At 42.2% G+C, this 25,364-nt stretch overlaps 3 protein-coding genes across 8 annotated transcripts in view; 1 reads left to right on the top strand and 2 right to left on the bottom strand.

Annotated features, from left to right (window-relative positions):
- Positions 1-1,340: 1,340 nt before the first annotated feature.
- Positions 1,341-14,278, bottom strand: DUSP3 (dual specificity phosphatase 3). The gene is made up of 3 exons (XM_075775320.1): positions 14,050-14,278; positions 7,047-7,273; positions 1,341-2,635 (listed from the first exon to the last, which is right to left on the bottom strand). Exons 1-3 carry the CDS (start codon positions 14,265-14,267, stop codon positions 2,430-2,432), a joined length of 651 nt encoding a protein of 216 aa, XP_075631435.1. The 5' UTR covers positions 14,268-14,278; the 3' UTR covers positions 1,341-2,429.
- Positions 14,279-20,143, top strand: LOC104629695 (ras-related protein Rab-18-B). Its single transcript, XM_010300178.2, has 7 exons — positions 14,279-14,482; positions 14,556-14,611; positions 14,754-14,815; positions 16,704-16,776; positions 17,713-17,831; positions 18,719-18,785; positions 19,690-20,143. The coding sequence occupies exons 1-7, from the start codon at positions 14,418-14,420 to the stop codon at positions 19,863-19,865; spliced, it is 618 nt and encodes a 205-aa protein (XP_010298480.1). The 5' UTR covers positions 14,279-14,417; the 3' UTR covers positions 19,866-20,143.
- MPP3 (MAGUK p55 scaffold protein 3) overlaps positions 19,920-25,364 on the bottom strand; it is a 27,400-nt gene continuing 21,955 nt past the window's right edge. For 4 of the 6 annotated variants that reach the window (XM_075775296.1, XM_075775297.1, XM_075775299.1 and 1 more), the window contains one exon: positions 19,920-24,579. In XM_075775296.1, coding sequence (XP_075631411.1) covers positions 24,397-24,579 — 183 coding nt within the window. In that variant the 3' untranslated portion in view covers positions 19,920-24,396. The remainder of the gene's footprint in view (positions 24,580-25,364) is intronic. The other 2 variants (XM_075775298.1, XM_075775302.1) reach the window with 1 other exon arrangement.

Here is a 25,364-nt window from a genome sequence, read left to right as displayed (position 1 = left end):
CACCTATCAGTAACTCAAAATAGGATATACTGTCTTAGAGCTCAATTTTTAAAATCAGTTTTTAGCATTGTCTTATTTATTCCTCTCCACCCTCCTATTAGAAAACATTTGTTAAATCAGTTTTGTTATACTGAGATAAATGGGCCAGAGTACTACTGAAGTTACCACTCGAAGTGAGCAGTGTCCTATATAATCATCTTGAATATAAAACCAAATTCCTGTATGTCTTCATTTGTCAATATTTCTTGATACTGACAAATACAAAAACATCACCACGAGGTAAACAGACTCAATTTTAATAAACCATTCTGGTTTTAATCTGACAACTATTAGCTTTCTTACAATCTATGGAAAAGTAACAAAAAATCTAATGCCTAATAGTTTCTTAGCTCTTTAATGGACCAGAGTTTTTGAGTTCTAAGTAACAGGTCAAAGACAAAATGCGTATTTTTTTTAATTTTTCTTGTAGTGCAGATAGGTATTATGAATGCATGGTGTGAGGACGAGAGAGAAATAAAATCTATGCCCGTAGTAAAAAATTTAAAAGGATGATTTATAAATAAGACTGCAGTATGAAAAAGTCAGTATAGTAGAAAAGATAAGGCCAGTATTCCTATTCCCCAAGCTACACAGCATGAAATGAGTAGCTAGGAATTTTGAAGCAGCAATTCATTTAATACTGATATAATGGGAGAAAGGGAACAGGTATGTAATTAGCCAATGAGTCTGACTACTACTTGTTATTACTGAACCATCCTGATTCAAAGCAAGCACTAAATGCTGGCTGTAGGGAGGTGAAAGGACACACTATGTAGAGTGTTCCCCAGTTGCCCCTTTAAAGGACACAAAAGAGAAAAGGCTCCTTGATTTCCCAGTTCCCATCCTGTGCAAGGAAAGAGAAGTAAGAGAAATAACCAGAATAATCACCTCTGGAGTTTAATTTCAATGAAGTTATCTAGCTATGCAGAACTTCCTCTCTCCACTCCCCCCCCCCCCCAACCCACACAACCCCAACAAGTAGAAGTAAAAAAATGTACGTCCTTTGTGATTTTTGATTAGTAAATTGAATATAAAAAACCTAGATCTGGGCTTATATGTGTTACTAATACAACAGTGTTTCTGTTTAAAATAGTGTTCAGATTTTCAATCTAGAACTACATTAAAGCACAGATAAAAAGGGAACACATACATCTCAGATTCTGTTAGTTTAACCAACAATTCCAAGCTTGCAGTGGGAGGTCCTTTGCGTTAACACAGTGCTGTAACTCACAGGTACACATTTACACACTAAGACAGTGCTCCCTCTCCCAACACTGCAATGACCCATTTCACCTGTATGCCAAACAGAATCAAGACATCATTTATTTTAATAGAAAGGAAATGTTTTCTATTCCATGTGGTATGTAACAATGCTCACTTCTATTTAATGATACCATGCAAGCAATCCAAGAAGTCAAGAGTGTACTTCAGCAAACTGCTTTGCAAGCACACCTCTGCTGCCCTACTAGAAGTAATCTGCACATGTGCTCATTCCATTCTACGTTAATAACAGCGATAATAAAGAAGGGAGACACTGTAATTCAATACAAGCCTCGGGAGCCATTATATTCTGATACTTAGGTCTTTATCATACATCCAGTACAAGCACTCCCAAATACAGACATTATTTCTTCCTTGCTCAAGTTTTTTCCTCAACATTTGCTCTTGACATTTTTTTCTAGTTTGACTTCAAAACAAAAATAAAAGAGCATTTAATATCAGACCATTTCACGTCAATCACAACAGCAAGAGGTACAAATATTCTTGGAAATACAGTGTGCATCAAGACTGGGCTCTGAATGGCTTTACTACCACACACCGTGTATTGCATAAATCCACACTAAACACAACACTGCATACACTTCATTTTACAAGCGAGTGCATCTGTGCATTTGTATATACGCTTCTCCATTCCTTAAAGCTCCTACACTTAAATGTTAGGCACCTGTGTGCATGAAAAAGAAGCTTTAGAAAATACAGTACTTCAATTAAGAGTGAGTGAAGAGATGCGTTGGGGCTCTCAGAATATGGTGCTCTGGTGGGATACAAGACAAGGCTTTAATGAATCACACTCAATGTCGATGCAAGCCACATATGCTAGAGAGTCTGCAGGGGGCTCTGAAATACATGTGAAGACAGGTGTTATCACTGGAGTTACCCCTCTTAAAAACACCTCTTTATTGCAACAGCTCCGAACAGTGACACAATTAAGTGACATCTTGAAAGACAGATCCAGAGTTCGAGAAAGATACTTTCACTAGACAAGAGCAGGAATTCTGTCTCCCTCACATTATGTGATTTAGCTTGGTGGTTAGGGGTTGGGAATCTAAAGCACCTAAGGTGTCCTCTGACGGTTTGAGAAACTTCGAAAAATACTATGGTGCTCTGTTCTAGGGCTTCAGTTTGCCCTCCTTCACTAATTGCTCATTGAGCTGGCAAAGCTGCCTTAGAAAGCCATCATTGGGGCCAATCTCTCGCTTCTGCCGGACAGTGCTCAATGCAGACTTGACATCCATATTCTGGCGAAGCATGAGGTAGGCGATGACCAGTGTAGGAGAACGGCTGTAGCCCTCACGGCAATGCACAAACACTTGTCCTGCAGGGAAGACAGGTCATAATTTGGGTTATACTGGAATATATGTTTGAAAAGCAACATGAGATAGCTAGGATATAAAGCACAATAGTAGTAGTCCTTCAGCAGCTTGAGAAATGTAAATTCTGAATGCTACAGAAGACATGTAGAATTGGAAAAAAGGTGCTATCACTCTGTTAATAGCTACACAGTCTGTCATCAAGGATAATACAGGAAAAACTGGTTGTATATCAAACATTCACACTAAAACATATTTGGTACTATATCACAAACAGTCAAACTGTGTCTATTTACCACATTAATCTTCTGTGATTTAGAATAAGCCTTGTCCCTAAAGATGACCAGTACCAAAGAGCACAAATATAGGATCCAAAGTTTAAATTACACTGAAAACAGAGAAACGTGCTGTTTGTCAGATACTGCATCTCTTCAAAGACATCCAGCCTTTTTGGTGCACTGCTGACAATTCCTATGCTAATGGGAATTCCATGTCGGATCATACCTGGCCACTTCTCTGGCTGTTCATGAAGCCACATTAACTCTCAAGTACATGAAACTGCTGACTGTGCAGCGAGAAGAACCAGAAACATCTAATCACACCTATGCCAGCACCAATAAAATGCTTCCAGCTAACTGATTTGTTATGTTGTATTTGGCTTGCCTGGCAAAGTTTTCGTAGCAGGGGCGGGGGCTACATTGGTGGCTTCTGTGAGAATATGCCAGAAGCTTCCCCCAGGTCTGACAGAGCCAGTGCCAACCGACTCCAAGACAGATCCGCCGCTGGCCAAGGCTGAGCCCATCAGTGATGGTGGTAGCACCTCCATGATAACATATTTAAGAAGGGGAAAAAAACGCTGGAGCTGTTAAGAATGAGTCCAGAAGAGGGCCACAAAGACAATGAGAGGGCTGGAGCACCTCTCCTGTGAAGACAGGCTGAGAGAGCTGGGGTTGTTCAACCTGGAAAAGAGAAGGCTCCGTGGAGACCTTAGAGCACCTTCCAGTCCCTGAAGGGGCTACAGGAAAGCTGGAGAGGGACTGTTGACAAGGGCATGGAGTGACAGGACAATGGGGGATGGCTTTAAACTGAAGGACAGCAGATTGAGATGAGATCTGAGGCAGAAATTCTTCCCTGTGAGGGTGGTGAGTCCCTGGCACAGGTTGCCCAGAGAAGCTGTGGCTGCCCCTGGCTCCCTGGAAGCATTCAAGGCCAGGCTGGATGGGGCTTTGAGCAACCATGGCAGGGGGGTTGGAACTAGATGATTTTTAAGGTCCCTTCCAACCCAAACCATTCTCTGATTCTATGAAGACCACGGGGAGGCAGGCTGTCCCTCTGCAGCCCATGGAGGTTAACAGTGGAGCAGATACCAATCTGCAGCCTAAGGAGGATGTAACCCTGTGGAGAGCCCGCACTGGAGCACGTTCCTGGCAGGACCTGTGACCCCATGAAGAGGAGCCCATGCTGGAGCAGTCTGTTCCTGAAGGACTGCACCCCATGGAAAGGACCTATGCTGGAGCAGTTATTGAAGAGCTGAAGCCCATGGCAAGAACCCATGCTGGAGAAGTTTGTGGAGGGCTATCACCCATGAGTGGATTGCCACGCTGGAGCAGGGGAAGAGACTGCAGAGGAAGGAGCGGCAAAGACAACGTGTGATGAAGTGACTGCAATCCCCATTCCCTGTGCCCTTGTGCTGCTTGGTGGGAGAAGGTAGAAAAAAATCAGGACTGAAGTTGAACCCGGGAAGAAGGGAGGAGTAGGGGAAGGTGTTTTAAGATTTGGTTTTATTTCTCATTATCCTACTCTGATTTGATTGGTAATAAATTAAATTAATTTCCCCAAGCTGAGTCTGTTTTGCCTGTGACGGTAATTGCTGATGGTAATCTCCCTGCCTTTATCTCAACCCATGAGCCTTTCATCGTATTTTTCTCACCCCTGTCCAGTGGTGGAGTGATACAGCAGCTTGGTGGGCACCTGGCCTCCAGCCAAGCTTAACCCACCACATGGGTAGATCCTGTAGGTAGGTACCCAACAATAATAAAGCAGGCCACTGCTCCCTTTGAGAAATCTAACTTGATTTTATTGCATCTCAGCTGCTTCCTCTTTGACCTGCTTTTCCAGACACAAAAATTTTCCCCCTCCCAAATGCACTGGGAGATATGGACCCAGCCTACTCTCCAGAGTAAATTTTTTTCTGAGATAAGTGAACAGATGAACTATACGCATACATTTTCATCATAACCACAACTTGCTTTGAACCACAGCAACAGAAAGCCTCTTACCACATTTGCCTTGAGCTGCAGAAGCTTCACAGCTCAAGGCAAATTCTAATCAGCAGCAAGTTAAACAGCTAAAACAATTAATTCCCAACATTTCTTGAGAGCCCATAGCCATAAATTAGCAAGATTTAGAGATTCTGGATCATACCTGTGGAAGAGAACTGACTTCCTGTGCTGGTTTTGGCTGGGATAGAGTTAATTTTCTTCATAGCAGCTAGTACTGGGCTATGTTTTGGATTTGTGCTGGAAACAGTGCTGATAACATAGAGATGTTTTTGTTATTGCTGAGCAGTACTTACACAGGGTCAAGGCCTCTTCTGCTCCTCACCCCACCAGCAAGTAGGCTGAGGGTGCACAAGAAGTTGGGAGGTCACACAGCCAGGACAGCTGTCCCCAGCAGACCAAAGGGATACCGTATGAAGTCATGCTCAGCATATAAAGTCGGGGGAAGAAGAAGGAAATAGGGGACGTTTGGAGTGATGGCGTTTGTCTTCCCTGGTCACCATTACGCGTGATGGAGCCCTGGCTTTCCTGGGGATGGCTGAACACCTGCCTGCCATGGGAAGTGGGGAGTGAATTCCTTGTTTTGCTTTGCTTTTGCACATGGCTTTTGCTTTACCTGTTAAACTTTCTTTATCTCAACCCACAAATTTTCTCACTTCTACCCTTCTGAATTCTCCCCCCCCCATCCCGCTGGGGGAGGAGTGAGTGAGCAGCTGTGCAGTGCTCAGTTGTTGACTGGAGTTAAACCACGACACTTACCCTCTGCAAATGATCAGAAGCAAAAGGGTTTCCAGCCTTGCCCTGTGAAAGGCAGTGTCTTAAGGGCTGCCTTCCAGACCTTTAGTATACCAGACCTGCCTTCCAGAACTTCATGCAACTACAATGCTAAAATGAAATTTAAGGAACATACGACTGCATCGCTCTTCACTTCACTGTCCTTAGTCTACACTTCAATGTCAAACAAAACTATCAAATTTCAGTAGCGAGTTAATTTTAAAACTGGCTCCAGCATTATCCAGCTACAAAGTTCCTCCTTGTTTACCACAGTAAGAAAACAGTGGCAGGCATAGTAGACAACTACTAAGACTGAAAGAATCAGCAAATAGAACCATAATTCAGATTGACTCTGCAACTGCTTAGATCAAACTGAGTAGGGACAGTCACCGGCAGCTGGCACTGTTAAACTCATCTTTACTACTGCAACCTGTTTCAGTGAGTCACAATGCTAACTGGAAGAGTCGCATTTCAATTTTCAGAATTTTTCATACTTCATCAAACTAGAGGTAAAATTTCTTTCCATCTGTCAAAAGCACGTCCCAGCTCTAGTACCCCTTTTGTCCATTTCAGAGAAAGAACTTCTAGAATTGCGGGAGTTCATTCCACCTTTTTCACGTTCATTCATGAAGCAAGAAAGAAATTAAGCATGTGTAGAAATAACTGGTATGCTGAAATAGTCAGCAACAAACACCATCTGGCCCACTGCACTATGTCCTAGGATTTCTGCTCTGAGGAACCACACTGTAGAGAAATGTGGCAATCGACAATATTGCAAATACCATCCCCAGCCTTCCTGTAATCCTAAGGAATAATGAGGTAATCATCACATAAAATAATTTAATGACTTAAGGTAATAAAAATTGTAAGGCCGCAGTCTTTATCTTTACTGAACCATTTGGAAAAAACCCAACATATAGCAGGTTGTGTGAGTACCTTTCAGCAATGCATTACTTCTATCACTTCTGCCTTTAATTTATAATTTCTACTGCCCTAAACCAACTTTTAGATCCTGAAGTTATTTTTTTTTATTTTTTCAAGTGACTTACCACTTCTAAGGAAAAATAAGAACACATCTTCCCAGAAAGGCACTATTATAGGATGCAGCGGCTGTTTCATTTTTCAAAGTCACCCCTAAAGTGACAGACTTCTACTTGCCATATACTGGAGGCCTACATGTATAGACAGAAGGTTAAGATGTCTTACTGTGTATTCTGGGTCTGTGAATTCTCATCTGAATTCGTGAATTGGCTGTACAGCTGACAATCTGAGCAAAGAACCATTTTAAACAGTAAAATAAATTGCTAAGAAACGTATACAGTGCACAGAAAATGTGGTAGAAAGATATTTCAGTTTGCCTTACCATCCTTCTGGGAAAGTGCTTTCTCAATAAAATCAGCTGCCTCCTCAAAATAGCGACTGAGGTTAAATTCTTGCGTATCGTTAGCTTTAATGCCGTGGTATCTGATGCCTGTGCCTTCATAGAACTCTGCATTAGTGTTCACATGCATGAATGACTTCCCCTCTGCTGCATTCAGAACATGGGTTATCCCCAGACGCTGCAGCCTCGTAATGTTCTTGGCTATGAACCTGTACGATAAAAAGTGTCAAGAAAACTATTAGAACTTGGTGGATCATTCAGTATTTATCATGTCCCCAAAAGGAACTGATAATCAAAACCTTTGATTTTTCTGTTAATAGATGCTAAATATACTATGCCCAGAAGTGAATTAGCTACAGAGTATAAATTCACAGAAATATTTAGAGCCACGGTCACTACTTGGGCATGAGAGAACACTACTTTCTCGGCTGACAACCGCGCACAGCACACATGAAACGTAATCTCTTATACCCTACTATGGTATGAAATTATAACTCTTTCCAAACATAATTTTTTGACCAAACTAAGAAAATACTGGAGATAACAGAAAGCCCAGGATAGTCACTTCTAAGATTAGCGGTTATCTACATAACATAATTTAAAAGCCAGTTATAAAAAGCCTCTACTGTAAGCTACCAGTGTTGCAGGGCTAGGTAAGCAGAACTTGCTAGTCTGGCAGAGAGTCCAGACCAACAGATGTTTTAGGGGGCAATTTCAACCATTGTGAAACAGCACTGGCTCCTTCTCAGGTCACAGAAAGATAGCAAGTAACTACAAGTAAATGTTCCTGCATCTTCAAAGGTCTCATCTGAAGACTCCTATGAGTTGTAGTCCTCTGTCCCTCTGCTAGTCAATGTCTTTGAAGTCATGAAAAGATCTGGCAAGGCTATCCAAAGGCCAGCAATATAACGATATAATTCAGTCTTTGCCACTCAGTGTTTTGATCACAAGTATTATAATTTTTAGTGTCTTAGTGGAAATGAATATGGAAAATAGAAAAGATGGAAAAGAATCCAGATGAGTGATGTTTAAGATGCTTAAGTGCTTAAGAAAGCATTCAGTACTTTTAGGTCAGCTAAGTCCTTTCCAACTCCTATTTCTATCAAGTAATTGTAGCAAAACCGCCTGCTTCCATTTTAAGTGGCTGAAAGAGCATCTTACCCTATCAGTGAACAATTGAGCAGGATGATACATAATAATCATGCCTTTCAGGCTTGATGATGACAACAAATTAGATCTACTAATAATGGCATGATAAAAGCTCCAGGTTGTACAATGGCAAACAATCCATCTGCTTAGTAACACATCTGATCATATTCTGCTGGTTTTGGCTGGGATAGAGTTAATTTTCTTCATAGCAGCTAGTACTGGGCTATGTTTTGGATTTGTGCTGGAAACAGTGCCGAAAACATAGAGATGTTTTTGTTATTGCTGAGCAGTACTTACACAGGGTCAAGGCCTCTTCTGCTCCTCACCCCACCAGCAAGTAGGCTGAGGGTGCACAAGAAGTTGGGAGGTCACACAGCCAGGACAGCTGTCCCCAGCAGACCAAAGGGATACCGTATGAAGTCATGCTCAGCATATAAAGTCGGGGGAAGAAGAAGGAAATAGGGGACGTTTGGAGTGATGGCGTTTGTCTTCCCTGGTCACCATTACGCGTGATGGAGCCCTGGCTTTCCTGGGGATGGCTGAACACCTGCCTGCCATGGGAAGTGGGGAGTGAATTCCTTGTTTTGCTTTGCTTTTGCACATGGCTTTTGCTTTACCTGTTAAACTTTCTTTATCTCAACCCACAAATTTTCTCACTTCTACCCTTCCAATTCTCTCCCACCTGGGGGGAGTGAGCGAACGGCTGCGTGGTGCTGAGCTGCTGGCTGGGGTTAAACCACACACATAAATCTCTTCTTGTGCACTGGAACACAATCTCTAGTAAGAGGAGATAACCATTAAATAATGAGGAGACCATTGCCTCCTTGTCATAAACCCACTACTTTTCATTCTAAATCTGATTATTTCTGTATGTCAGTCTCAATATTTGCCTCACTTTCCTGGGAAGAAAAAATAAAAACCCTATGTTTTATCGCTCCATGTGGTCTCCTAGTAAAATCTGGTCAACATTAGCAGAATGTGACAGAAGGCTTTAGTTGAAAGATAACTCAGTTCCTGCACACTTTGTGAAAAGAGGTAGCCTAAACAGATACAAATCCCTTTATTGTTATTCAAGGCAGCTTTCACTATGTGCGTAGCTGGATGTGGAATCAGAAATCTTTTAGAAAAATCTCCCTACGGCTCAAGTCATAAATTGCAAATACAAGGAGTCTTAAAATTAAGCTGAGCTCCAGATGAGCATTTCTGTAGTATCTTTTTGGACAAGTTTCTAAAAGATGGCAATGCACCTAAGGCTTTTGGCTGGGCACTTAGCTATTCTAAAAAAAAGTTAAAATAAAGACCCAAATCAGTTGGTTTATATCTATATGAATCTCTGAGTGCATTTGCTCACAATTTTCATGTAATTCAAGGCTATAAGAACATCTAGAGTGTTCCTTTTCTCATAATGACTGTTCAACCCTTAAACTGTAGTATAAGCAGATGAATCCTTATGCATGAGTGAAGCTTCTACATTTTCCACGGTGTGTGCCAAACAACTATGGCAATGACCCAAATATTTGTAAAGACTTTATTACCTAAACAAATGTTGACAGATTTTCCATCTGGCAGGACATTATCTGTGCCAGGGGACAAGTATTGGCGCCTGAGTAATTCTGCTTGCAACACAAAAGTAAATCCTACAGTGCAAGCCAAAACAAAAAGTGATAATTTAGCTGTGAGTTCCTATGCTTACTCGGGTGAGTATATGGTTTAAGTAATAGTATATAGCTCAGTATCTATCTGACCAGGATCAACAGGAACTCATGTCCTGGAATTGTGGTTGAGTCTGGCAACACAGACTGGCTCCCGTGGAGGCAAAATCATTCCCAGTGAATGATTTTGGCAGATTTTATAGATTATTTTCTTTCACAGCTAGAGGTGAAAAAGAGAGTATTTGTATGCCTTTTTTTTCTCCCTTTCCAAACAGTCCTTGGATCTCTCCTATCCTTAAAATTTCATTCCAGCTGCATCATGTTCAATGTTGAAATGCTAGCTCCTCTGAATAGCAGAGAGATGCTAATATCAGCTGCTTCTCTCTCCCTAAGAAAAATCACAGAATCTTGTCTGTTCTCAATATGGAAGACTGAGAGTTCCTCATCCAGTGAGTAACACTAGTAAGAACTGCTTCTTTTGAACAGAGGTGACCAATTTTACCAGCCACAAAACACTTACAGAACCATGCAATTAAGGGTACGTGAGGCTATAAAGTATTGCCATATGGAATTATAAGCAAATAAACCAAGTCCTTAACGGCAACAAAATGCCAGCACATTAACACACTTTAATGTCCACTGTTACGTTCATGCAAAATTGTTTCCTTGCTGCTTCTTCCCTTTCGGTCACTAAATTTAAAATTAATTTTGGAAGAATGCCTTTCATACTCCTTACAACACACCTGCACTTCTGGCATATTGAGAACAAAGAGTTGCTTCATGGATTACCCACAAACATTAAAACAGACAGAAAACTCAGATTGGGCATTCATAACCAGAACCTTTTAACCAAATACAGTTCTGGAGGCATGGCTTGAATTGTTACAGGCTTCAAAATAGTGTGTAAACCCCCCCCCCCAACAGATTCCCTTAGATAAGCCTGCTAAGACAAGACATGGTTGCTCTGAATAAAAATCCTACTCCCCAGTGTGTTGACTGCTCCCCCATTTTGGTGGCATCTGCAAGCCTGATAAAGATGCATTCTGTCCAACTGTCCTGGTCACCGATTAAGATGTTACAGTGAAACACATCTTGAATTGTACAGAAATAGAAAATGAATTGTACTTCCAGTGTATCCTGAATTCTTGTCTTGTTATTGCTTGAGAAATATATAATTGTGCTTGTCTGTCACCTAAATAATAATTCTTGTTTTAGTGATCATACATTTTTACTCATCTTCACAAATCTCATCAAATCTTCTTGAGAGGTTAGAATTGCCTACTGTAATATGCAAAAACATTCTGTTCAAAATATTTTATCATTTTACCTCTGTGTTTTCATTAATTATGTATTACACGGGGGATCTAGTACTTTGGTTCTGCCTGTAACATGAAGTCATTTGACAGATAAATTTTTATTCTACACTATGACCCAATTTGATCTCATCAGCCTGAATGTCTCTGTGTTGTCATTTTTATCTAAATATGAGTTACTCATAAGGCGAGACAGCAGCACCACTATGCAAAATATCCCAAAAGATTTCCAACAGAAGTTTCTAAATCTCACTTAGATGTTTTAATTTTTTCCTGAGAGTTCCTATTCAAATTCTATTGCTTTAATGCCATATATTGGGATTCCAATCCCTTCATGTTAAAACTCTACAGGTGTGGCTACTCTGTGAATTCTTATTGTTATAAAATCTCTGCCACTTGTAGTGGTGGCCCTATACTGCAGGAAGGTTTGATCCATCCAAGTCAAAGCAGAGATTTCAATGTCAGATCAAATGACTGTGTTAATTTGCTCTCCTGCTATATTGCCTTTCTGGACTTCCCTGTAGCTCAGTGCAAAGTGCTTCCGACAACTCCTCAGAGATTCAGTAAGGAGGTTTGTGCAACAAAGGCCAAAACTGAGATACGAGGTGCACGCCAATCAGATGCACGCTGCACCAAGACAGCTTTAAGTGTTAGATGTATTCCAAGCTCTGTGCAGATGCTAGAGCAGAACAAGTCACGCTAATGAACTGCAAATACAGGCCCCAAACAAAGCTATGGCTTATTTCTCACACACAGTAGCGCAAGCTTTATTGATGCCTTGCACACTGTTGGAGCCCACATATGCACAAAGCCTGAGAGGCAAAGGAGGTTCACTTCCCCAGCAGTTCATAGGAGAAGGAGTCAAGTCAGAAAAACAGATCTCTCTTTAGCCTTATCTCTACACAACGAGAGTACAAGAGAGGGACATGTAGCTGGAAATGGTGTGAGAACAGATCTGCACAGTTTCAAATTCTTCCAGAATGACAGCTAATATAGCAAGTGCTACTTACAAGGCAGTATACCGCAACCCCACTTGCCACAAAAAATCCTCTTAAGAATTAGTATTATTTCCAGTTTGAGAATATCCTTGTCTCTAAACTGGAGACATGGATTTGATGGATGGACCACTTGGTGGATAAGGAATTGGCTGGACGGTCACACTCAAAGAGTTGTGGTCAATGGCTCGATGTCCAAGTGGAGACCAGTGACAAGTGGCACTCCTCACAGGTTGGTGTTGGAACTGGAGCTGTTTAACATCTTTGTTGGCGACATTGATTGAGCGCACCCTCAGCAAGTTTGCCGATGACACCGAGCTGTGTGGTGTGGTTGACATGCTGGAGGGAAGGGATGTCATCCAGAGGGACCTGGACAGGCTGGAGAGGTGGGCCCATGCAAACTGCTTATGCTACAAATGGCAGTGGGGCGCCAGATATTTTCAGTTGTCAGTTATTACATCAAAAGCCCTTCTCAGTGGTAAAGCTTTCCACTAGGCAGACATTTTCTATCCTGCAACTTACATGTGCAGTCTCTGTTCCTAGACAACCTTGCATCTGAATGTATTAAAGTCCATACTGTATATTAAAATCAATTCCTGAAGAATGAAAACTATAGTAGCTATCTTCAAAATTATTTTTAAATTATTTACTGCGTAAATCAACTTGTAGGCTATGACTTCATTTCTTCCAGGTAAGTGCTAAAAATATGAAGGAGAAGGTGGCTGTCAGACATCAGACTGGCCATGGAGATAGTAATTTCAGTCCTATCTCTAGATGCGCATGTCCTGCATCAACTGGCAGTGACAAACAGCATTTGGTTTGGCTTAGGAGAAAGTAAATGAAAACTTATGGGTTTGACTTATATTTCTTTAGGAGTTACAAGCTTCAAATAAGAACAGGGAGCCAGTATACTACACACGTATCAAAGTCTCCAATTTCAGAAAGATAAAGTCCTCATTTAAGGACTTCCATCATAGCCATTCCTGTATCGTTCCCTGTATCATTCTGGCTCTCATCATGTGCATGAATATGAGTTTTTTTAGGACTTGGAGCGCAGAAACATTCATTTGACCGGTCACAGACAGGGGTGGCGACTCCTATTGAAGCCCTGGTTCCTTTAGGTTATTTCCCACACGGTTAAACCGAGATCTAATATCCCTATTACCATTTTTGTTCTTCATGTTCTAGCTTATTCCACTCATCATACAGTTATTACACTGGTGTTGCGAACAGGCTTCTGCAGATGATATTGTGTGCGGATGACCAACAACTTGTTAGCAAGACTAGGAAATACCCGGAGGGAAAAAAAAAAAGCCGTGCGCTGACACAGCTGAGCAGGTGCGTTTCGTTCTTAAGCAACTTAATAAGTTTCAACCTTGTTTCAGCGCTATTTTAGCTTAAATTTGGGGCTTCACTAGGGTACGGAACATTTTAGCAGATGACATTTCTCAGCTGTGCCTCGTCATTTGCCGGTCAGGCAGCAGCCGGAGCCGCGGGCAGCCCCTGTCAGGCTGCTCGGGCCTCGCAGCCACAGGCCCGCGGGCTGCCCGTTCCCCTCGGCTCGAGTCCCCGGGGCCGCAGAGCCCCGGCCAGGCCCCGTTGGGCCTCCCGGGGCCCGCACAGACCCAGCAGACTCCGCCCCGCAGCCCGACTCCCCCCTCAACACCCCCCCCCCCCCCCCCCCCGTTTCATTCCGGCGGTTCCTCAGTGAACGCCCCGCGCCTCACGAACCCCGCACGGCCTCGCAGTCCGCCTACCCCCAACCTCACAAGCCGCTCACAAACACGGGTCCCCCCGCTCCCCGGCCCCCGCCTCCACAGCGGCCGGCCTCCCCTCAGGCGAACCGCCCGCCTCCGTCCCGCTCCGGCGCACTCACGCGTTCCCCACGTGGATGCGCGGCACCACCTCGTTGCTGTGCGCGCTAGGGAGGCTGTAGCAGCCGCTCCCGTTAGCCAGAAGATCGTTCAGCTCCTCCACCGAGATCCGGTAATCGGACATGGCCGGGCCCGGAGCCGATCCCCGCCGGCCAGCCGCAGGGGCCCCTCGGCTCAGCAGCTCGGGCCTGCCGCGCTCCCGCCCCGCCCCGCCTGGCATCGGCCGCCGCCCGAGGGGCGGAGTCGCGTCAGCTGGTTCTGCCGGCGGATCCCGGCAGGGTCAGGGTCAGGCCCGGAGCTGGAGCGGTTCCGTCGACGCCGCGCTGGCCCCTTGTTGCCGCGATCCTCCCGGCTCCGCGCGGTGCTGGGGATGGACGCTGCGGGCGTCACCCTGAAGCTGGTTCTGATCGGGGACAGCGCCGTGGGGAAGTCCAGGTGCGGGCCGTGCGGGCCGCCCGAGCGGGGCTCTCTCGGCGCCGGACTGAGCTTTCGGTTTCTTTCCCCACAGCCTCCTGCTGAGGTTCACTGACGGTGCGTTCGAGCCGTGCCTGACACCCACCATCGGTGAGTCCGGGGGCCGCCCGGGGCGTTTTCGCGTGTTTCCCTCGGGGTCCCGCCGGGACTGCGCGGGCGTGAGGGGGGGAAGAGCTGTCTGTGAGGGCGGGCACTCGGCAGCTCCTTCTGACGAGCCTTTGCTTCTCCTCAGGTGTTGATTTTAAAGTGAAGAAAGTGGTGATAGACGGCCATGCGATACAGCTTGCGATATGGGTAGGTTTTGTTCCAGGCAGATGCGGGTAGGTTTTGTTTTTTCTCCACAGATGTGAAAACATTAAGAGCTGCTTCTTGTGGGGCTTTTTCCTCTGCCTTTTTCCCTCCCCCTTGCTAAAGTCTTCTGCACGTTGAGCTTGTGTGCTTACGATGTAAGTGCACGTAGGATGAGTGTCTGTCGTGGTTGTACGGCGGTAGTTGCAGACAACTTCTTTCAAAGGTTCTTTCAAAACCCTGACAAATGCTTCATCGCTCTAGGTTTGGGACTTCTTCAGTTCTAGTAGAGATTTTGACTGCCCTGTCTTGTGCTTACACAGCTGGGTTTCTGAAAGCCTCTGTGAAGAGTTAGACTTGCAAGGAAGGCAGGCATTTCATGCCTGTGTGACCCAGAAGCACTTAAGTAAACTGCAGAAAAGTGATGTTATGGGTGACGGGTTGCATGATTTCCTGTAGGGACTCTGCAGCTCTGTGCGTTCACCATACCAGAAACACTACAGATGCTTTATTTTGGTTAAAATATTGGTAAAAAAAGTATACTTGGTCCTGAACTATTTAAAGGTTGTTTCAGGTTTACTGGGAGACTTGAGCATTTGTCCTGAACTTCCTGATGCTGTATTTCCAGCACCTGCAAACTGGGAAATCAGATTGCAACTGTGTGATCAGGATTATTTATAATATTAAAGCATCACATTTATTCCCCTAAATGGAATGAAAGAGCCCTAGAAGGAAGAGATTTTATGTATATGGTCATAGGTATTTGAGAAAGAACACGTCATTACAAATTAAGCAACTGGAACTATTGGAAAGGGAGCACAAATGCGCCTTGGGCAGATATTAACAAAAGCGATAAAAATGCCCAAACTTGAATTATTTTCTTGTTTTCATTCACACTTTGTGCTCTGCGAGTGATAAAGTCACACTTGCTCTAGCCAGTGAGCATGTGTATTTGCTGTATTCTGAACATGCTGCACGCAAAGCAGAAGCTTTGCTGAAAATAACCAAGAATTGTTTTCCGTAATAATTACACAGGGGCGTGTCTCCTTGCTGTGAAATGAAAAACAATGCCAGAACCTGCACAAGTTGTGTAACTGGAAAAGGCGCTTTTGCAGCAGTCCATAACAGCATCAGAAGAAATTGCTAACTGGGGGACACACACACAAATCAGTGCAGTTATACAATGATAAATAAAAACTTTAATGCATGTACACTGCATCAGGGTGAAAAAGAGGCTTCTGCTTTGGTGTCCATGTGTGCATCCATGCCTATGAGTACAATCTCCTTAGTAACGATGACCCGAATTAAGTAAATATGTTGCCAATTTTGGTTTCCTTTTTCAACAAAGGAAAAATAATTTACAACATCGTTGTTGATTGTAATCTGTACATACATTTAAATAGTTTTTGTAAAAATTATATTTGTGTAATTCTTTGCCTCCTTATTGTTTGTTCTGAGGGTTTTTGAATTTCATGTTGCATTAGGAGCTATTTTGAAGATTCGTAAGAATACGTGTGACCTACTGCAGTAATAATTGAATGAAACTGGTGATTTTAAACGCCTTATCTGCTTAGAGTCTTAGCAATAGCCTTTTATGTATTTGAGTCCTGTTGCCTTTCTTCTTGTGTCACTCATGTTACAGGTGTCTGTGCTTATCACTTTAACCTTCAATCAAATCCTCTCCATGCTTTTCTACCCCTCTTCATCCATTTTCTGTTGCTGCTGCTAATGTTTTCTGCTTCCCTCGTTCTGTTGTCTTATGGTTTCGCATATCCTTACTGGTCAGGAAGAATTTAACTGTGTTTATCTTGTGTAGTTTAAAATACCTGTTTTGTTCTAAATATGTTTGATTTTGTGTGTGTTTTTTGTTTGTTTTTTTCACCCCCCTCTGTAGGACACAGCAGGACAGGAGCGCTTTAGAACGCTGACTCCCAGTTATTATCGAGGAGCTCAAGGGGTTGTCTTAGGTAGGAGGTATATGGAAGAAAAGCATGATTGCAAAAAGTGTGGTCTTTATTACTACCTAAATGTGCAACAAAAGGAGGTTGTCTGAGAGAATCTGAGGAATAATTAAGGTTTTTACAACACTACTGCATCGTTAGCTCAAACACTGAGCATGCAAAACCAATGGCAGGAAATTATGCTTCTTCAAAATATTTTAAATTAGAAATACAGAGATGTCGCACTGCAAACTGTTGATGAATTACTAGCTTTGTAGTAATTACTTTGGTGAGTTTCTGCTAATAAGGCAAATTGGGTTTTGTGTTTGGTTTGTTTCCCCCCGCCCCCCCCAAACTCTTGAAGTGATTACTGTAAGACATGAGGCTTGCAGCACAAGTAATGGATGGCTAGTCCCCTTCTGCGTGATAATACCAATTAGAAAAAAGGAGGAGGGATTCCTGTTCTCGGGGATTGTGAAGGCTGAACACCTTGCTGTACAAAATATTCTGACTGTGATGCAGCTTTTTTAAACCTTTTAATTAAGTGAATAGTTACAAAGTTACTTGTGACCATAAGTCACTTTTTACTCAGAATCTGTGTTTTAGCAGCAGTGCTTACATGTAGTTATACATTAAATGATGTGACAAAATACCTTTTTAAAAATATTCTGTGTGGCCCAATTCAAAACTAGTAACAGGTATAAGATTTCAGCTGGTAAGTCTGCTTTCCAGTCACAGATCTATTGCAGAGATCCTCGTGTTCTGTAATCCCTAGCGATGCTGGGTGAGCATGGCCAATGTGCTCCACCTCTGGGAGGAGGATATGGTTGATGCATCTTTCTGTAATTCCCTAATACGGCTTTATTTTCGGGGCAGTAGTTAGTGGGGAGTAAGTTCTGCCATAATGAAGTAAACGTTGATCAAGACATTACAGCTCTTAAGCTCTCTTTCCTCTGTTACCAGTGTATGATGTTACAAGAAAAGACACTTTCGCAGGACTAGAGAGCTGGCTGAATGAGCTGGAAATGCATACCACCAGAAGCAACACTGTGAAGATGTTAGTGGGCAATAAAACCGATAAGGTCAGTTTAGAAATACATTCTCTTACGCTCTTCCACAGATTACACAGTCGTGATAGAGTATAAATGTGAGATTAAGTGCTGAAACTAACACATCTGTTGTGTGAGGAGGTGATATGCTGTGTAACTGAGGAACCTAGGTTGGGCAGGCTCCACTTATCCCCTCTCTTGTTTGAAGCCGATCTTGTTAAAGATTTTAATGGAAAATCTCCTGGAGAGATGCAATTGATGAGAGAGATTCTCTTCAGATAGTGAGAGGTTCTGCCTAAAAACTGCTCTATACCATTGAGGTTAACTGCAGTGCAACAGCACAACTGCTGCTTTCTTTTTGACCAGACTCTGATTTGGACAGGCGGTGGGGAAGGAGAATTCAGGTCTTCAGACAGCTTTAGAGCATGCGCCTGGGTGTGAGGTGCACTGGTTGGTGTACGTTTCTGGGGTATTTTAACATATCTTAGATGCCTGTTGCATAGCGAGATATTTCCCTCTTGCTTTACTACAAGAGGTTTCCAGTGTGGCTATCCTGAACTAGGTTCTTTTCTGCCCCCTTCCAAATCTGTCAATTTTCAGATCCTTTGATATGCTTTCTCAGCTGTTTGTCTCCTGAAACCTCCTTTCTGGAATATATCTTGCTTCTAGTTGATTCAGAAGATAGCAAAACATTCATTTCCTAGTGATTTGACGTTGCTACTGTTCAATTTGTCCTCCTTACAGCCTGCCTAGCAGTAAGCTGTCTGTGGAGTGGGAAAATCCAGTTGCTGATTGCTACGTGGCTTTATAGACTTTTTTCTTTTCAGCAAAACTTCACTTTGCAGTAGTGCTTTTCCAGGGACTTCCTAAAAGTGGCAAATGTAGCTTATTTTAGTCATGTTCTTCATTCGTCTCTGCAGCCTGATCGTGAAGTAGAGAGAAGAGAAGGACTCCAGTTTGCTAGGAAACACTCACTGCTTTTTATAGGTACGTAACTCTGCCAAAACCTTGTATATTCATATGTTTGTTTTGGTATTGCAAAGCGTGAATGAGGTGTACAATTGTATTTCAGGTTGACAAGTTGATTTACTTTTTTTTTTAGTACCTAATTAATATGGGTTCCTTTTCCTGTGTTAGGTCATATGCATGGATGTAGTTTTTAAGGTTTTTTTTTCAGAGATGCTCTGCATTGACTGCAATAGGAAGTACTTTTATCTGAAAGAGATTTACTTCATGTGCTGGGTAGGCATGAGCTTTATATTCTCTCGAAACTAGCAGGTTTTTTTAATTCAGAGCCCAGAAGACTGGAATTTGTCTCCTGATTGAGGTCAGCAAGGACCTTGGGTAATCTTTTTTTTGTTTCCAGCTTTCTGTTGCAGCTACATAAAAGACAGTATTCTTAGACCAGCAATAAAATATACAATGTGAAGGTATAAAGATGGGAAATAAATTGTGTGTGTGTTCTTTTTTTAAAAAAAGTACCTTTTAGGTGAAGCTTCTTGAAAAGATTTCCAGAAGGAACCGGGACAAACACATAGGGGAAAACATGTAATTCCCTCTGTATTATTTGTTTGCCAGCTTAGTTACGGAATAATTATCTTGTAGATTTACTATCACAACCTGAGAACAATTTCTGTTTCTCCATTATGGAGAGAATAAGGAGCTGTGGAATTTTTTTAGATGGAAAAATGAGATGCTTCAGACTGGGATGCATTTCTGTTTATCATATTCAATTCAACTTAAGTGTACCTTTAAGTGAGAATGGAGAAGAGATTCACTCATTACAATACTGTATCTTCTTTCTGGTCCTAAAAGAACTTCTTACAAAGTGGAATACTCCCTGCAAATAAGATAAAATACTCTTCCCTTCCCCTTCTTCCCTCTCCACCAGAGACCAGTGCCAAGACACAGGATGGAGTGCAACATGCCTTTGAGGAACTGATCATAAAGATCCTGCAGACACCAGGTCTTTGGGATAAAAGCACAGACAAACGGGGAGTCCAGCTAAGGGAATCTTCAGCACAGCAGGATAAAAGCTTATGTGGTGCATACTGTCCACTTTCTTAAATCTACAGGTGGCTGTTCTGTCTGAATGGAGTGGACTTCTTTTTTAAAACAAAAAAAAAAAAGGGGGTGGGGGGGAAGGGAGCAGATTCCAAGCACTAGTCTGTGCCTTGTTTGACCTGCCACCAGTTGTGTAGGTCCAAACCCCAAACTGTTTAGCAAAATACATTTTTGTTCATAGACAAAATACAATTTCTCCTTCCCTTATGCACAACTGATATAACCAGATTTTTTTCTGGTAACTGTCAGATTTTTTTACTATTAAATCATAGTGCTTCTTAGAGTATTGTGCTTTTGCTGTATGACATTCAACATGCACTTTTTCTGAAATTCATGCCTTAGCATAAAACAAGGTAGTACTCCATTTTGTAATGTTATTGAAAAGCTTCTCTTCCCCAGAATGGGGTGGGAGTCTCTTAGGCACCCCAGTTCCCTTAAATGTGGTTAACAGGAGTCACCCTGAGCAGTGACAAGGTTTCCCTATTTCAGGTGGTTTTAAGCAATTGAAATTGCCACATGTCCCCAGATAGTAACTCAAGTTACTACTAAATTTTAGGGTTGTAGTGAAGAGGCATATCTACTAATACTTGGCAGGAAAAAATCCACTTCCTGTACAGGTTACCCCGTGCTGCTCTTAAATACTTTGTGCTGAGGATGAGTGGTGAAATCGAGCATCATTTTGTGCTGGTTTACACTGTGGGTCCTTTTTGCAGTTGACGGGGCTCTGTGCAAACCCATGTTCCTGCCCTCATTCAGCAATTGCAGGGCTAAAACTAAGTTTATTATAAAATGTGCTGGTTATGGAAGACTTTTCACTAGGATGAGTCTCTCTATTGCCAATCCCATTATGAAGTTTTGTCAGCTACCTACCTCTTTCTACCTGCCTCCCTCCCCTTACCCCCTGTTAAACTTGCTGCCTCTTCTTGAAAACAGTCATGCAAGATGTTAGCCTGCACTCTGATCTTGGTAGCGATGCCTCTAGAAGACTTTTGGTTGGCTACCTGCAAAAGCATCAAATCTGGGACAATATTAAAAGCCTTTAAATTGTAAACTGAAGTGCTGGTAAACAAGTGACAAATCTAAAGACGGTGATTGCAGGACATTGTCAAGTCAGAACAGAAAAATTGCCCTTTTTAAGACGCATGTTTTGATGATTCATTGCTATCAAGTTAATTAGTGGGAGTGCCTTCCTGAGTACCACCAGTGATTTGTCATGAGTGCTGCCACAACACAGCTGAAGACAAGGCCTATAAACTTCAACCTCACTTTGGAACTATTCCAGCTTGTTCTCTGCAAAGTTGCTCTTTGTGGAGCTGTTTTCTTCTGTGAAAAGTCTGGGTAATTGTTGCTAAAGTGAATAGAAATACTGGGGTTTTTTTTAGCATCACCTTCTGTCTGCCTTGCAATGGATGTAAGTGGCTGTGTAGTTGGAATATCACTCCTGTGTATTTCCCTCTGCTGGAATCGGTCTGAGGGAGATGGCAGATCTTATAGGAGTTTTTAATGTCTTTAGCACTGGGAACACACCTGCTTTCAGCCAGCTGGACTACTTCATACATGTCCATCTTGGTTTTGGTCTAGAAGATGTTCCTTTAGACTATACTTGTTCAGTTTATGAGAGAGTAGAAAAGAAAGTAGTTTCTGTTGGTGTGACTGACAGCAGCTGGATAGGTGCACTGTAAGCAGATCACAGAGGGTGTGGATTGTTAAACTACTGAGCATCTACCAGAAAAATGTTACCATGTCACAATCTGACATTGTAGTTATACCTGGAGATTCCAGACAGAAAATAAGACTAGGAAGTCAAGTTCTGAAGATGGGAGGCCATGGCAACTGTAACAAAGGCATAAAACCAGGTGGGGAGGCTAGAAAGGAGACAATCGTAAGGAGAGAGAGATGAATGACTTCTGATCAGCAGGCTGTACAATGGTCCTGGTGGTCTCTGCTGTTTGGGTAGGTGTGTTTTCTGGTGATGGGTATGACTCTTGTGCAAGGAGTCTGTCACCAAGGTAGTCCCTTCTTTCCTACGTTACTGGGGTTAAGGAAGAGACTGGAGAGAAGACTGTGTGGTCTGTTGCTGTCCTGTTGAAGGTGGGCAAAACTGCTTCACTGGTCTGTACTGCAATTGCTATCTGCCTTCCTTAGAAGGCCTCATTTTTTGAAGAATTATGTATTTTTTACAAATAATTAAACAGCTAGGAGCCCTCTAAAAGTAACATCCTCTTCCTTTGCATGTTATACATAGCCCCTCACCATCCTTTACTTTGAACCTAAAAAAATGAAAACCATTTCTGACAGTATCCCAAGTTAGTATGTGACTGTACATCAATAGAGTATCTGCATACACTTAGAAGAAAGATTTTTTTAACTCATACTGAATATTTCAGTTCACTTTTAATAGCAATATTGTATCTTAACATCTTTTCAGTTACTGTAACTTCAGGTGTACCTCTATGTCATTTGCCTTGCTTCTCTTAACACATATTTCTATTATTAGACTATGTTATGTCATAAAGCATACAAATTAATTTACTGCTAGTCATTTGGAATATTCCAAGATGTTAAAGCAAGGTTGCTATCTAAGTAAGTGAATTCTGACTCTTAGATAGCATCTTACCTATTTTTCTTTAGGTCTCTATCCTCTAAACATGTTTACATTTTGCAGACTATAAAAACCTGTTGTAATCTGCAATATAGATCTATGGTGAGATTTATCTGCTCATTTCCTGTTTTCATAAAATGACTTAGTTTGAAATACTATTACTTAAATAGGTGTACTTTCATCTTAGGAAAACCTGAGTATAATATTTTTAAAACTATCACAAAATTCACTTGGCAATGTATGTCTCTTATAAGCCACATTACTTTTTTGTGGCTGTGCTGGGACAAGATTGCAGAGTTAGTGGCAGAGCTGATGGGCCACCCCCAGGTGAAGGAGTTTGCTGAGGGCACCAGTCAGGCAGCGTATCTGCTCTGACAAGCCCGAGTAGATATCGGACTGTGAAAAGCACTTACTCTTGCAGGAACAGGAACCTCAATACCTATAGGCAGTACAGTACATGAAAGGTGCCAGCGTACATGTTCAGAGAAGGTCGATGTGACTTTTTGGGCCAGAAATAATACAGATTCAGTGACACTGGTATATAAGAAATGTGCTTTTAATATACAGTGTTGTTAGTTTTGCTAAATGCAGTGGAACAAGAATAACATCATACTGTTAAGATGCAAGGAATGAGACTGGTACACCAAAAGGTCTTTCTTGTTAAATGGTGTAGTACACAGGAAAGATCAGACCTCAGCAGACAGTGGAAAACAGGAACTAGTTTCAGCTAACATGCACCCTGTACAATACTCAAAGTTTTTTCAAATAATTAGAAAGCATAGACGCTTCCAGCATAATTTCTCTGCCTTTTCTTATTAACACCCATCTAAAAATATACAAAGTCCTCCAACAATTAAGATTTCTTCTTCAGGACTTGACGTAGCCAATTAGATGCTCTGGAAGCCTTTACCTGATTTGGAACAAAGGTAGTACTAAGTGCTGGAAGGCTGATTTGGACCTGTAGCTCAGCTATGTGGTACTTCAGCATCCTCCTTTTAGCGCCCTTTTTGGAGCTGCTGTGTTGGTGTCAAGGTGGTATCCCATCATGGGGCATTTGCAAAGATGTCTTGTAGAAAATAAGCTTTTTAAAAGTCCTATTTTAAATCATATGCAGTTATTTTTGTGTAGACTAAAAAACATCTCTGGTTTATGAGCTGGCTAGTCACACAGGTGTGTTCACAGGTGGTTTTAACATTTGTCCTGTGTCAGTAGGAAGAGATTAGGAAAGCAGGCATAAGCTATGGATGAACAGACTCATACCTGTGCAAGACAACTTGGAAGCACTGGGAAAGGTGGGATGGACGTAAAACCCTCCCACATCTCTCAAATGCTAAAATATATACAACTTATACACCTGGCCTAATTGGAAAGGATTTGCAACTAATGATTCTGAGTGAAGGGAAATATGTTTTGCCAGCTTGTCAGCCAGCTGAACGTCTGAGTAGCTGACACAGTGTAAGCACTCTCCCAAGGACATCCCTCCCACCCAGCTGAAGCTTTCTGTAGGCAGACTGGTTCCTGAAGTGTCCCTTGTTCAGGTGCCTCAACTCTACCCACAACATTTATGGCCAAGGGATGAAAAAATCCAGCTGGTTAGTGTCCTTGCACTACTTAAATGCTTTGAAAGTGTGGGACCCTCTGTGAAACTTTACTGTACAAAATGCACTATTTACAGTCTAAAAGTCACTCCAATCTTTTACTTATCGGTTTAGTCTGAGTTTTCACTTTTAAATGACAGCTGCTATTCAAGATTTTGATTCAGGAAGGCACTGTCAGCTTCTGACTGTATGAGAAAAACTAAACACAGTCTTTATGTATTACCTTCTAGATCAACCACCAATTGTGAAGTGAATTTGACATATTTCCCTTTTCTAATCCATATATTTACAAGACATTTTTATACAATCTTTCCCTTCAACAGATGATAACAAGCTATGACCTAACCCAGTTGACTGGCACCCAAAATGAATCCTTGTTTAGTTTCTCTAACACAGTTTTCAGCTGATTACATGCACTCTGGAGATCTTCTTTCACCAGTACAGTGTCAATTAAGTGGCCGTACTGCTCTTCAATGAATGCTGCTGAATTAATAATTTCCTGCTGTTCTTCATCCTGCTGATCAACATGAGAAGGCGGCATAAAATTTACAGCACGTCTTTTTAATTACTAGCATTTTAAAGTATATTAGCACAAGGAGTCATTACTTTGAAAGGAAATGAAACGAGCTGCTACCATTAGGAAAGGGGATATAAGATATTACAACTGAGATCAAAGAGCAGTACGCTACTGCTGGAATTTGGTAGGCTGTTTCAAAAATGCAAGAGGTGACAGGTAGGGGGAAAAACCATGTTACAGGAGGGATGTAAGAGGGTGACACTGCATTTTATGAAGTCAGAGTCACTGCCTAACCTAACACCTGGAAAGCACACTCCTCAAAAGTGAAAAGGAATGCTGGACTCACTGTCCCCAAGTTCAATAATTTTGGGGGCTTACGTGAAAACTTACCAAGTGAGCTAAGTTCTGTTACATGTAAAATCAAGTTCACGTTACCCAAAGTAAAGACATTATGCACACTCAGTATTTCTGTTCACATTTACACATCACCAATTTGCAGTTGGGTCTAGGTTTTCACCTTGTAAGACACCCACATGCTGCATTTTGTGTGTACCTGAGTAACAGCCTGGGTGGTTCTCACTCTAGAGGTATCAGAAATAGGTGGCTACCCTTGCCATTAGATGGGGTTGCTCAACAGAAATGTAAAATTATTATTAGTTTATCTGAGTTCAGTTGCAGCTTCTATTACTGCAGCCTTGAGTGACACACACACATCCACATAGAAGACGTGCAGTTTGCTTCATGTATGGTCAAGTTTTAAGGGAGTCAAAAATCTCATTCTGAAG

Source organism: Balearica regulorum, chromosome 24 (assembly GCF_011004875.1).
Source record: "Balearica regulorum gibbericeps isolate bBalReg1 chromosome 24, bBalReg1.pri, whole genome shotgun sequence".
In the NCBI taxonomy this organism is placed as follows: domain Eukaryota; kingdom Metazoa; phylum Chordata; class Aves; order Gruiformes; family Gruidae; genus Balearica; species Balearica regulorum.
The sequence above is the reverse complement of the archived record's forward strand: the minus strand, read 5'-3'. Positions and strand labels throughout refer to the sequence as shown.